At 49.1% G+C, this 12,146-nt stretch overlaps 1 protein-coding gene across 2 annotated transcripts; it reads left to right on the top strand.

The window, feature by feature from the left end:
• Positions 1-84: 84 nt before the first annotated feature.
• On the top strand, positions 85-12,014 carry TAPBP (TAP binding protein). Of its 2 annotated transcripts, XM_058733551.1 has the most exons (8): positions 87-277; positions 417-587; positions 815-1,075; positions 8,369-8,767; positions 9,162-9,503; positions 9,618-9,707; positions 9,866-9,903; positions 10,904-12,014. In XM_058733551.1, the coding sequence occupies exons 1-8, from the start codon at positions 241-243 to the stop codon at positions 10,913-10,915; spliced, it is 1,350 nt and encodes a 449-aa protein (XP_058589534.1). In that variant the 5' UTR covers positions 87-240; the 3' UTR covers positions 10,916-12,014. The 2 variants fall into 2 exon arrangements, with proteins under 2 accessions (XP_058589532.1, XP_058589534.1); XM_058733549.1 differs by lacking the exon at positions 9,866-9,903 and having other exon boundaries at positions 85-277.
• The last annotated feature ends 132 nt before the right edge of the window (positions 12,015-12,146 follow it).

The following is a 12,146-nucleotide window of genomic DNA, read 5'->3' as shown; positions in this document are numbered from 1 at the left end:
GGTGGTGCTGTGTGGTCCAAGAGGGAGGGGCGGGGCGGGGCGGGGCGGGGCTGAGGTCCCCAGATCAGAACTGGAGATAGTGTTCCGGGATCTGTGCCTGGCCTGTGCGGAAAGCACCTGCCTCCCACGTGGCCTCACCCAACCAGAGGGGATTTCCGGCGACTCTCCAGCCGGCCTTTCAAGGAAAATGAAAGTGAAAGGGAGAAGTGGAGGTTTCAGAGCTGAGCAGATCGCTGCGCCATGGAGCCCCTGTCTCTGCTCCTCTCCGTGGCTTTGGGTGAGCGAACCCCGAGACTCTGCCCAAGAACAGGGAAGAGGCGGAGGGAGGTGACCCACCACGCGCCAGATGCTGGGGGTGCGGGACGAGGGTCGCCTGACCTCTGGACCGCTCCCTCACTCGCGCCCCTCTCCTCCAGGCTTGGTGACCGCCGTCTCGGCGGGACCCGCGGTGATAGAGTGCTGGATGGTGGAGGACGCGGGCGGGGGCCGCCTGACCAAGAAACCCGCCGCACTGCTGCTGCGCCAGGGCCCAGGGAGACTACCTCCCCGGCCGGACCTGGAACCCGAGCTCTACCTCAAAGTGCGCGGTGAGTCATCCCGGACTCGCCCTCAACTCCCACTTCCACCGAAACCCCCTCCTCTTTAGGTCGCACTGTGACCTCAGGCCTCAGTTTCCCCTTGTAAAATGAGCCTGGATTACTTACACATCTCTGACTACTGGGTAGTTTGTGCATTTGGAATTCCCTGGACGCTGCCCTCCCCGTCGCGTTCCTGGTGGTGACTACAGCAGCAACTCCCTTGTCCGCGCTCACAGACCCCGCGGGAGCCCTGCAGGCTGCCTTCAGGCGGTACCCCTCGGACGCCCCTGCGCCACACTGCGAGATGAGCCGCTACCTCCCGCTCCCTGCCTCGGCGAATTGGGCCAGTGGCTTGACCCCGGAGCAGAGCTGCCCTCGGGCCCTGGATGGGACTTGGCTCATGGTCAGCGTGTCCAGCCCGATCTTAAGTCTCTCCAGCTTCCTGAGACCAGAGTCCGAGCCTCAGCCGGAACCTAATCTCATCACCATGGTAACAGGTAGCTGGGACGGGGAAGTGGAAGTGAACGGGTAGATTCTAAGGGTCTAGATCTGCCTGTGACTCGCTCTGTGGAACTTAATTGGAACTAATTGGGGCTTAGTTTCCTTACTTGTAAAGCAAGGCGGTTCGGCTAAGATTAAACAATCTACCGCTAACAGCTTCTTCTATCTCCTGCCCCGTTGAAAACAACCACCCACAACCTGCGGTTTGGGGGTGGGGCTTCGTGGAGTTCCCAGGGGCAGAGCTTTGGGAAGAGTGGCTGACTTTCCCTACACTGGACGTTGAGTAACTTGTAAGGGAATGGGGTTTGGGAGGGGCTCAGAAGCAGGAAAATTTTTTTCTCCTTTCCTCCTGGATCTTTATCTTGCGTTTCACTCTGTTTTAAAAACCAGGGTTCAAGCCCCATCCGTGCCCACATCCGGAACTTCTGCACTTAGCAAAACAAAGGCTCTTGCGCTCTAGAGCGTTGACATTTTCTGACTGCCCCTTTCCTTTAGTTCGTGAGGATGCGCGGATTCTGTGGTCACCAAATGGTGGACTTGGAGGAAGAGACAGGGCAGGAGACCTCATGGTTTCCACTGCAAAGACCCATTTCTGTGCATGGTGCAACACGGTTTTGACGCCCAGGGGTCTGGCACTTTGCCAGAGAGGAGGCATGAGAAGGAAGTGGGCAGATAAAAACAATCAACTGGGTATCTAGGAGCTCACCCTTCTCGCAGCAGAAGGTGGGTAGGATATGAGTAGTCATTGGCTTCCCTCAATCTTGTGCGACTTTTTTTAAAGTTTAAAGTTGATTTAAATTGTATGTATGTATGTATGTATGTTAAGTAATCTCTACGCTCAGCCTGGGGCTCGAACTCAAGACCCTGAGATCAAAAGCCATATGCTCTTTGGACTGAGCCAGCCAGGCTTCCCTTGTGCCATTGTTTGTAAATAACACAGCCCAACCAGCAGATAAACCCCAGCTGAGGGCTGTACCCTCCCTTCCCTTCCCCAGGACCGTTTTCCTGCTACCCTCCTCCCTGAGAGTGAATCACCTACAGGACCAGGGAAAGGGACTCAGCAACTGCCTAATCACCTCTGCCTACACTTCTGTTCTTAGCTCCCAGGACCCACCCTAGGCAGGGGCAGAGGCAGACTGCTCCTTGTGGGGATAGTAGCTCTCTCCAGTGGCAAGGAGTATTTCCCAGGGCTCTGGCTTCACTGAGGTGGGGGTGACAACATACTTTTTCTCTGAGTCTGTTTTTCCAACTGTAAAATGTGGATGCTGTTTCCTATCTGCCTTTCTGTTGTTGTGACTATCATGTGACTATCATATCACTTTGTTAATGTATTCACTGGTTCAGTATTTATTAGCACCAAGGATAAGTTAGGGCCCAGTGGTTCTCAGTCCAGGCTGCAAGTAAGAGTCCTGTTAGAAGTTTCTAAAATATTCTGAATATAGGGGCGCCTAGGTGGCTCAGTCGGTTGTGTTAGCCTCTTGCTTTAGGCTCAGGTCATGATCTCATGGTTGGTGAGTTCTGGCCCCGAGGAGGGGATTTTCTCTCTCTCTCTCTCTCTCTGCCCCTCCCTCATTCATGTACCAGAGCTCACTCCCTCTCTCAAAATAAATAAACTTAAAAAAATAATAAAATACACTGAATCCTACCACTCCAGGAGAATTAAGTCGGAATCTTGGGGTAGCCCTGGACATTCTTAAGAGTCAGGAACACGATCAGGGGGCACCTGGGTGGCTCACTCAGTTAAGCTGCTGACTCTTGATTTCCACTCAGGTCATGATCTCAGGGTTCCTGAGTTTGAGCCCTGGGTCAGGCTCCGCAGGACCCTGTCTGTCTCCCTCTCTCTGCCCCTTCCACTTGTGTGTGCTCTCTCTCTCCTCTCTCTCTCTGGAAAACAACAAAAAAAAGGTGATCAGATGTAGATTCTGCTCTCTAGAAGGTTCTCAGCAGGTTTGTCATGGGTAATTGTAATGTAGAGTAGAAAGCAATTTGGGCCATTAGAGTAGTACAGATAGGGAGCCATGAGAGCGCCCAGGAGGGACAGTTTTCTGCTTCTCACAGACCCCTGGGGGTAAAAACTAGTTGCTGTGCTCAGTCTTCCTTTTCAAGCATTTCTGCTTGATTAGGGATTTAAGAAAATGAAAGTTGTTGTTTTAACGTAAAATTTAAAATGAATCTTTCTAGTGTCACAGATCATTGGTAATTTTGCTAATACACATTTAGACAGTATTTCTTATCAAATACTTCGAAATGTTTGTTGACAAATACACTGTCCTAACACAGTTTGTGTGTATGGTATTTAATTCTCATTTTTTTAAAAAACAATTGTGGGGCGCCTGGGTGGCTCGGTCGGTTAAGCGTCCGACTTCGGCTCAGGTCATGATCTCACGGTCTGTGAGTTCAAGCCCCGTGTCGGGCTCTGTGCTGACAGCTCAGAGCCTGGAGCCTGTTCAGATTCTGTGTCTCCCTCTCTCTCTGCCCCTCCCCTGTTCATGCTCTGTCTCTCTCTGTCTCAAAAAAAATAAATAAACGTTAAAAAAGAAATTAAAAAAAAACAAAAAAACAATTGTTATGGGAAATTTCAAAGACCTATAAAAGTAGAGAGAGTGGTATAATGAACCCCCATAGGCCCATCACCCATCTGTGTAGATATCGTTGTTCCACCAATCCTCCCCCCACCTATTTTCTTTTTTTGGTGTTTTAAAGTATATATATACCAGGCATCATATGATTTTACTCCTAGTTACTTCAGTAAGCATCTTTATCAAATAAGGACTTAACAAAAATTTACAGGGGCACCTGAATGGCTCAGTCGGTTGAACATCCGACTTCAGCTCGGGTCATGATCTCACAGTCTGTGTGTTCGAGCCCCGTGTCGGACTCTGTGCTGACAGCTCAGAGCCCGGAGCCTGCTTCAGATTCTGTGTCTCCCTCTCTCTCTGACCCTCCCCCATTCATGCTCTGTCTCTCTCTGTCTCAAAAATAAATAAACGTTAAAAAAAAAAAAATTCAGAAAACCATTGGGGTACCTGGGTGGCTCAGTTGGTTAAGCTTCTGAATCTTGATCTAGGCTCAGGTCATGATCTCACTGTTCGTGAGACCGAGCCCCACATAGGTCTCTGCGCCGACAGCTCAGAGCCTGCTTGGGATTCTGTCTCTCCATCTCCCTCTGTTCCTCTGCTGCTCGCACTCTGTCTCTCAAAATAAATAAATAAACTTAAAAAAAGAAACATTGTCATAAACAAACCACACAATAATTCCTTAATATCAGTTAATTCCTAGCCCATATTAAAATTTTCCCAGTTGTCTCAGTGATGTTATTTTACAGCTGGTTTGCTTGAATCAGGGTCAAAAACTGTTCTATATATCATATTTGGTTGTTGCATCTACTTGGGTTGCTTTAACAAAATATCACAGAATAGATATCTTAATATTTATTTTCCCACAGTTCTGGAGGCTAGAAGTCTGAGATCAAGTCTAAGATTAAGGTGTTCGCAGGGTTGGTGTCTGATGAGAGCTCTCTCCTTGTGGTTGCAGATGGCCACTTCTGGTTGTGTCCTCATGGAGGAGAGAAAGTGAGCTCTGGTGTTGCTTCCTTTTCTTAAAAGGACACCAGCATATCGGGTTAGGGCCCTATGTTAATGATCCCATTTAACCATTATCACCTCTTCACAGCCCCTATCTCCAAATACAGCTTAGTCTGAACAACTGTGTGTATTGGGGGTGGGGGGTGGCTATAGGCGCTGACCCCGCCCCCAGCAGTCCAAAATCTCTGTGTACTTGACTTTCCCAAAACTTAACCATTCATAGCTTACTGTTGACTGGAAATTTTACTGATAATGTAAACAATGATTAACACGTTTTGTTATATGTATTACATACTGTATACTTACAGTAAGCTAAAGAAAAGAAAATATTATTAAGAAAATTAATCATAGGGGCGCCTGGGTGGCTCAGTCGGTTAAGCGTCCGACTTCGACTCAGGTCATGATCTCGCGGTTTGTGGGTTCCAGCCCCGTGCTGGGCTCTGTGCTGATGACTTGGGAGCCTGGAGCCTGCTTCGGATTCTGTGTCTCCCACTCTCTCTGCCCCTCCCCTGCTTGTGCTCTGTCTCTCTCTCTCTTAAAAATGAATAAACATTAAAAAAAAAAAAAAAGAAAATCATAAAGAAAATACATTTATAGTATTGTACTGTAAAAAAAACCCCAAAACCCTGCATATAAGTGGACCCTCACAGTTCAAACTTGTGTTGTTCAAGAGTCAACAGTTTAGTCACACTGGCCAGGCAGGCTTCAACAATGAACTTGGGGGGTGTGGTGGGGCGCGTATCACAGGCATTCAGTCCACAACAGTTTTGTCTCTTGTCTCTTTTATTCTATAATTGCTCCCCCCAGCCCCCCAAATGGTACTGGTTTGTCACTTGTTCTGTAGAATTTCCTACATTCTGTATTTGGCCAAGTGTTTCTTCATCGTGTCACTTGATTAGGTTTGGATTTAAATTTTTTTCTGTAATACTTTATAATAGTTGTTACCATTCACTTTATTAACAGCAAAGCAAAAACCTATGTAATACAAGCCATAAAAACAGGTACAAATTTCCATTTGTATTTTTCAGAGTCCAGTTTGTAGGATGCAGGTCTAAAATTGCTCCATCAACCCACTTTAAAGTTTATTTATTTATTTAGTGAGAGAGAGCGGGGGAGGGGCAGAGAGGGAGAGAAGGAATCCTCAACAGGCTCCGCACTGCCAGCGCAGAGCCCGATGTGGGGCTTGAACCCCCAAACCGTGAGATCATGACCTGAGCCCAAACCAAGAGTCGGACACTCAACCAACTGAGCCACCCAGGTGCCCCTCCATCAACCCATATTAAAGAGCACTGTTAGCTTCAGGGTTAACCTGTAAAACCTTCAGATTTTGTTTATTAAAATCGTATGGGTTTTTGACAATTCAAGAGTCTGTTTTGGATTTTAATAAACTAAGTGAATTACCTAGTTTTTTTTAAATTTATTCAACAAAAACTCCCATAACATTGAGAGAAGTTTAACCTTGTAGTACTCAGAAACTAGGATTAAAAATTGCATAATCACAAGAGAAGAAAGAGGACTTTTATGGGAAGGACCCAAACATCCTGGGAGGAGGTAGCAGTGGACCTGACCTTGTGGGACATGAAGTATTTAGATGTTTGGGAGAAAATGGGGAAGGACATTATAAACCGAAGGAACCTATGACCATAGCAAAGAATGGCCCAATGATTAGAGTTTCTTTCTTTTTAAAAAATTTTTTTTAAAATGTTTATTTTTGAGAGGTGGGGGAGGGACAGAGAAAGAGGGAGACACAGAATCTGAAATGGGCTCAGGCTCTGAGCTGTCAGCACAGAGCCCGACACGGGGCTCGAACTCACGAGTTGTGAGATCACGACCTGAGCCGAAGTCAGACGCTTAATCAACTGAGCCACCCAGGCGGCCTGATTAGAATTTCCACTAGTCACAAGAAAGGGATTCTCTGGAGCCAGTCCTTAGGGTGCAAGAGAAGTCTGGACAGATAGGTTGGCAGGTGGATTATCAAGTACCCTGAGATCTGGGCTTTATAAGTGATAGTGAACCATCAGAAGTGTGTGCGCCATTGTCCCAAAAGCCAGGCTTTTTTTAACTTAATTCTTACAAAAGTAGGCAAGGATCAGATCACTGGACTAATGAGAAAAATATAGATTAAGTGATTTCTTCGAGATACCCAGCAAGTCCGTGGTGATGATGACGACAACAGTAATGAAAATAGTTAACACCTGACATTCACTGAGCATTTTCTATGGCCAGGTCTTATTCTAAGCATTTTATAGACATGATCCCATTTATTCCTCTCAACAGCCATAGGAACTAGGCACTGATATCATCTCCATGTCAGAGATGAAGAAATCTGAGACAGAGCACTTTGGTAACTTGTCCAAGAACAGCTTGTAAGAAGCTAGGCCAGGAATGGAGCCTGGGCCATTTAGCTTCAGCCTGTGCCTTCAGTTGCTGGCTTCCTAGGCAGCTGGGTTTTTTAAACAGGGAAGTGACTGGATCAGAATTGTAGCGACACTGTGTGGCTCCAGTGTGGATGATGAATCGAAGAAGAGAGAGACCAAGGATAGGAAGGCCCGAGAGGAGGTTGTAATTGTCCAAATGTATGTTGGTGAGAACTTGAGTTGGAAACAGGTGAGGTCTGTTTGGAAGACAGAATTAGGGCCTGGTTGGGATAGTACACAGTACGTTATTGTTTGGCAATTTGCTCATCTGTCTCCCTTACTAGACTGTAAGAAATCTGAAGGCAGGGACTGCCTGTCACGGCTCAGTCCTCTGCCTTGAACATCACAGGTACTCAATAAATATTGGTTGAATGAAAGCATTAGAGAGGATGGAGTCTTAGTGACTCCAAGCCCTTTAGCATGGGGAGTGGGGGGGTGCGGGGCTGGTGGTGATCATTCATCAAGGCAGAGAGAATGGGCATTGGAGCAGGGGGAGGGAATGTTGATGGGGAGAGATGCTGTTGAGTTGGGGCACGTTCAGTTGGTCTAGCTGATGGTCAAGTGTAACCACAGCAAACACTTTGGTAGACTTACTGTATTCTGGGTGCCGTTCTAAGTGCCTTTCACATATAGGTGCCTTTGTTATCCAGAATCAGGAAATGAATAATGCTGGGTAGCAAGAGGCATTATATGATTTAACCTTCACTACGACCCCGTAATATAGGCACTGTGATCATCATCATTATTCCCACTTAGGAGATTCAGCTAAGCTACGGAAAAGTGAAACAACTGGTCTACAGGACCATATAAATAGCAGTCAAAAAGTACTCTGTACAGCACCATAGGATTGACATCCCTGAGTCTTCACAGTCTTCACCAGTGACAAGAGCGAGCTTTAAGGCTTTAAGGCCTCAAAAGCTCTTTAAAGCCTAAGGCTCTTGAAGGGTGGTGCATGGGGACTGGGCTGGTTCAGGCTGTGTCAGAAGTGCTCTCAGAGCCCACTGAGTGGGCTGTGTGCTCAGCCCGGCCTTCAAGGACTGTCCCCACTCCCTGCCCCTATTCATCTCTAGCTGTATCTGCTCACTCTCAGCTACTTTGGGTCCCACCCAGTCCCAGAACAAAGGGGATTTGCAGGGAGGACTAGAAGATGGAATCAGAAAAGGAGGTGTTCTCTGAGGGCTGGGTGAATTCTAGTTGTATCTTCCCTATAACTCTATTTGTCTGTTTTTCCCTTTCTTTTTCTCTCCCTCATGCCCTTTCCCCTCCCTCCTCTCCCCATGTTCCCCAGCTGTGCTGACTGTCCTCACCCACACCCCCACCCCTCGGATCCGACTGGGACAAGATGCTCTGCTGGACTTGAAGTTTGCCTACATGCCCCCCGCCTCTGAGGCCGCTACATCTCTGGCCCCAGGTCCCCCTCCCTTTGGGCTGGAGTGGCGACGCCAGCACCTGGGCAAAGGGCACCTACTCCTGGCTGCAACGCCTGGGCTGAGTGAGCAAATGCCACCTGCCCAAGAGGGGGCAGTGGCATTTGCTGCTTGGGATGATGATGAGCCGTGGGGTCCGTGGACTGGAAATGGGACCCTCTGGCTGCCTGCAGTGAAGCCCTTCCAGGAGGGCACCTATCTGGCCACTGTACACCTGCCATACCTACAAGGGCAGGTCGCTCTGGAGCTTGCTGTACAGAGTGAGTTGGGGTCCAGGGGTTCCCACGGGTAAAGGATGGACACTGGCATTATGGGGACATCATGATGGAAGAGGGAAAGGGGAGAAGAGGGTGCTGGGTGAGTGATGGGAGGTAGACTGGGGTCCCTGGGCTTCAGAGGGGCAATGGTGGAAGTCCCTGGGAATCTGAGTGACTGGGATAAAGGTTCCCAAATCTGAGGAAGAGGCGTCCCTGGGATTGAGGGTTTTAGCGTGGGAATCCCTCTGAAGCACCAGTGGGGAGACAGCGGGTTCCCCATCCTAGGAGAGAAAAACTCAAACCCAGTTTGGGGGAAGCCATGGGGCAAACTGAGGGTCTCCAAGGGAGGACAATGTAGATTGATTCCCCCCATGCTCCTTTCATGTTTTCTCCCCAGAGCCACCCAAAGTATCCCTGACACCGGCACCTCTTGTATGGGCTACCCAGGGGGAGGCACCCCCCCAGTTGCAATGCCTCGTGTCCCACTTCTATCCCTCTGAGGGTCTGGAAGTGGAGTGGGAGCTCCGGGGTGGCCCAGAGGGCAGCTTTCAGAAGGCTGAGGGGCAGAAGTGGTTCTCTGCCCTGCTCCACCACTCAGACGGCACCGTCAGCCTCTCTGCGCACCTGCAGCCGGTCCCCATAACTGCCGAGCATCATGGGGCACGCTATGCCTGTCGTGTCCACCACCCCACCCTGCCGGCCTTGGGGCGCAGCGCAGAGGTCACCCTGGAGGTGGCAGGTAAGAGCCAGGAGGAGGATGGAGTGACCAGGGCGGGGAGGGGGGGGGCAGGGGAGGGGGCGGGCGCCCTGGGAAGATACTAAGGGGTTCACTTTTCTCCCTTCCACCTGCCAGGTCTGTCTGGGCCCACCCTGGAGGATGGTGTAGGCCTCTTCCTGTCTGCCTTTCTCCTCCTTGGGCTCATCAAAGCACTGGGCTGGGCTGGTGAGTGTGAGTCCCACCTAGACCCTGACCCCCACTGTGACCATGACAGTCCCTGCCTACTCCCAGAAGCCTGACACCTATCCCTCTCAATCTCATCTCCCCCATCCCATCCCATCCCTCACTCCCCCATCCCATCCCTTCTCAATCTCTCTCCACAGCTGCCTACATGTGTACTTCGAAGGATTCAAAGGAGAAGGTAATAGCTCTCCTCTTCTTTTCTTTCCCTTTTCATTTGAGACCCTCCCTGCAACTCCTCACTGGTAGAGGAAGGCTCTGGCTTCCACTGGCATGGTGGGCAGAACCTGAACTTGGAATTCACACACACCTGGGTTAACTCCTGCTACTTTGAATATTCCACTTAACCAACACCTCAGTTTCCTTGGGTGTGAGGGTAAAAAAAAAAAAAAAAAAAAAAATTAGGCAGCACTGTCCAACAGAAATATGATACAAGCCACATATGTACATTTAAATAATCTAGCAGCCACATCAAAAAGGTAAGAAGAGGTGCACCTGGATGGTTCGGTCAGTTAAGCGGCTGACTCTTGATCTCAGCTCAGGTCTTGATCTCAAGGTTTTGAGTTCAAGTCCTGCATTGGTCTGCACCCTGGGCATGAAGCCTACTTAAAGAAAAGCAAAAAAAACCAAAAAACAAAAAACATCAAAAAAAAAACCCGGTAAAATTAATTTTTTAAGCGATTAATTTTGAGAGAGAGAGAGAGAGCATGTGCACACGTACAAGTTGGGGGTTGGGTAGAGAGAGAGAAGGGAGACACAGAATCCGAAGCAGGCTCCAGGCTCTGAACTGCCAGCACAGAGCCCAACGTGGGGCTCGAACTCACGAACCACGAGATCATGACCTGAGCCAAAGTCAGATGCTTAACTGACTGAGCCACCCAGGCGCCCCTAAAATTAATTTTAATAATACTCTTTCAGACTAGGCACATTTCAAATGTTCACAAGACACATGTGGATGGTGGCTACTGTATAGACAGCAGAGCCTCTGAAGGCTGTTGGGAGGATTAAGCAAAAGCCCTTGGCAGTATCTGCCAGGCAGAAAACCCCCTGAAACTGTGAGCCCCATTCTTCTGCCACCCTCTGTGCCCATGATGGTGCATTTATCTCTGGACTGATCATGAGCATTTCACGTCACTTCCTAAAACCCGGCATTCCTCACCTCCTTTTTATTTCTCTTCCAGAAAGCCCAGTGAGAACACTCACCACCATCCTGGGGAAGCCGCCGTCATCTCTGGTTTGAGCTACTGTACTAGCTCCACCAAATAGTACACCATCATCTGCTCATCCTCCCTCCAACCTCTCTCTCTCTCCAAGGAGCGGCTGGAATGCTTTTTTTAAAGGACACAAATCTATAGCATTTCCCTTCTTACAGCTCGAAGGCAGTGGTTCTCGATTTTTGTTGTTGTTGTTTTTAATCTCCGGACCACTTAAAAACGGTCAGGAACTCTAAAGAACCTTTGCTTATGTGGGTTATAAACTAGATATTAATGATACTAGAACTTAAAACAGAAAAATTTAACACAAGAACACATAAGCACGCATTCCATTAGCTGTGAGGACGATGAGGTCAATACTCAGCTGCTGGAAAACTCCACAGTACATTGTTTTTAGAGAATAAGAATGAAAAAGGCAAGTAACATCTTAGTATTGTTATGAATAGCCTTAATTTCATAAACCCACTGAAACAGTCTCCAGGACCACTGGGACAGGCGTCACATTTGGGGAACCAGTGCTCTAGAAGCTAAATCCGTTCTTGTCCTGGCCTGTGCATCTCCCACGTTGGAGCCACTGCTTGCGTCTTCAACCCCACCTGTGCCCTCCAGCCCTCCCCTCAATGTTCACCACACCGATGGCTATTTCTTTTCCAACGGCTCCCACCTTCCCTGGTCTGTTCCCTTTGTCTGTTCCGCCCTCGCCCTCTCTGGGCTCCAGGACAGCCTCGTTATTCCCTCAGACCGCTGCGTGTTCCTCCTGTGCGGTTCATCAGTTGTATTTAAGTGATTGTACGAGTCGTTGTTAAATGCCTGTCTCCCTTTCCGGACCGTCGCCTCCTCAAAGGCAAGGACGTGCCTGTCTGTCCACTGCTGTGTCCCCGCTGCGGCACAGGGCCGGGCGCCCACTGGAGGGCGCTCATCAGAAGAAATTAGTCTTTTTTACATCCTAAGTATTGAACAGCAAGTGTTGGATCAGGTAATTACTGGACGAAGGAAGCGGCGGCTTGGCCTAGGGACGTCCGAGGGGCAGGACAGTCGGCCAGGCCGCTGGAATAAAGTTATGCTCTGGTGCTCCCAACACCGTGTCTCCTTCCACCCCACGGGTCCCCTCTGCAAGCACAGACTCTTACAGTCACTTCTGGTTCCTGCCAATCACCCCGACCTCTCAAACGTTTTGGCGACACCCGATCCTCCGGAACAGTTCGGGGTC

Source organism: Neofelis nebulosa, chromosome 6, assembly GCF_028018385.1.
Source record: "Neofelis nebulosa isolate mNeoNeb1 chromosome 6, mNeoNeb1.pri, whole genome shotgun sequence".
NCBI lineage: Eukaryota > Metazoa > Chordata > Mammalia > Carnivora > Felidae > Neofelis > Neofelis nebulosa.
This window is presented reverse-complemented; position numbering and strand designations above follow the sequence as displayed.

Excerpts from the sequence above, each read along its gene's own strand:
- TAPBP (XM_058733549.1), top strand. The coding sequence starts at position 241 with ATGGAGCCCCTGTCTCTGCTCCTCTCCGTGGCTTTGG. Across the intron at positions 1,076-8,368 it reads TCTCATCACCATGGTAACAG|CTGTGCTGACTGTCCTCACC; the intron begins GTAGCTGGGACG and ends CATGTTCCCCAG. Across the intron at positions 8,768-9,161 it reads TCTGGAGCTTGCTGTACAGA|AGCCACCCAAAGTATCCCTG; the intron begins GTGAGTTGGGGT and ends TTTTCTCCCCAG.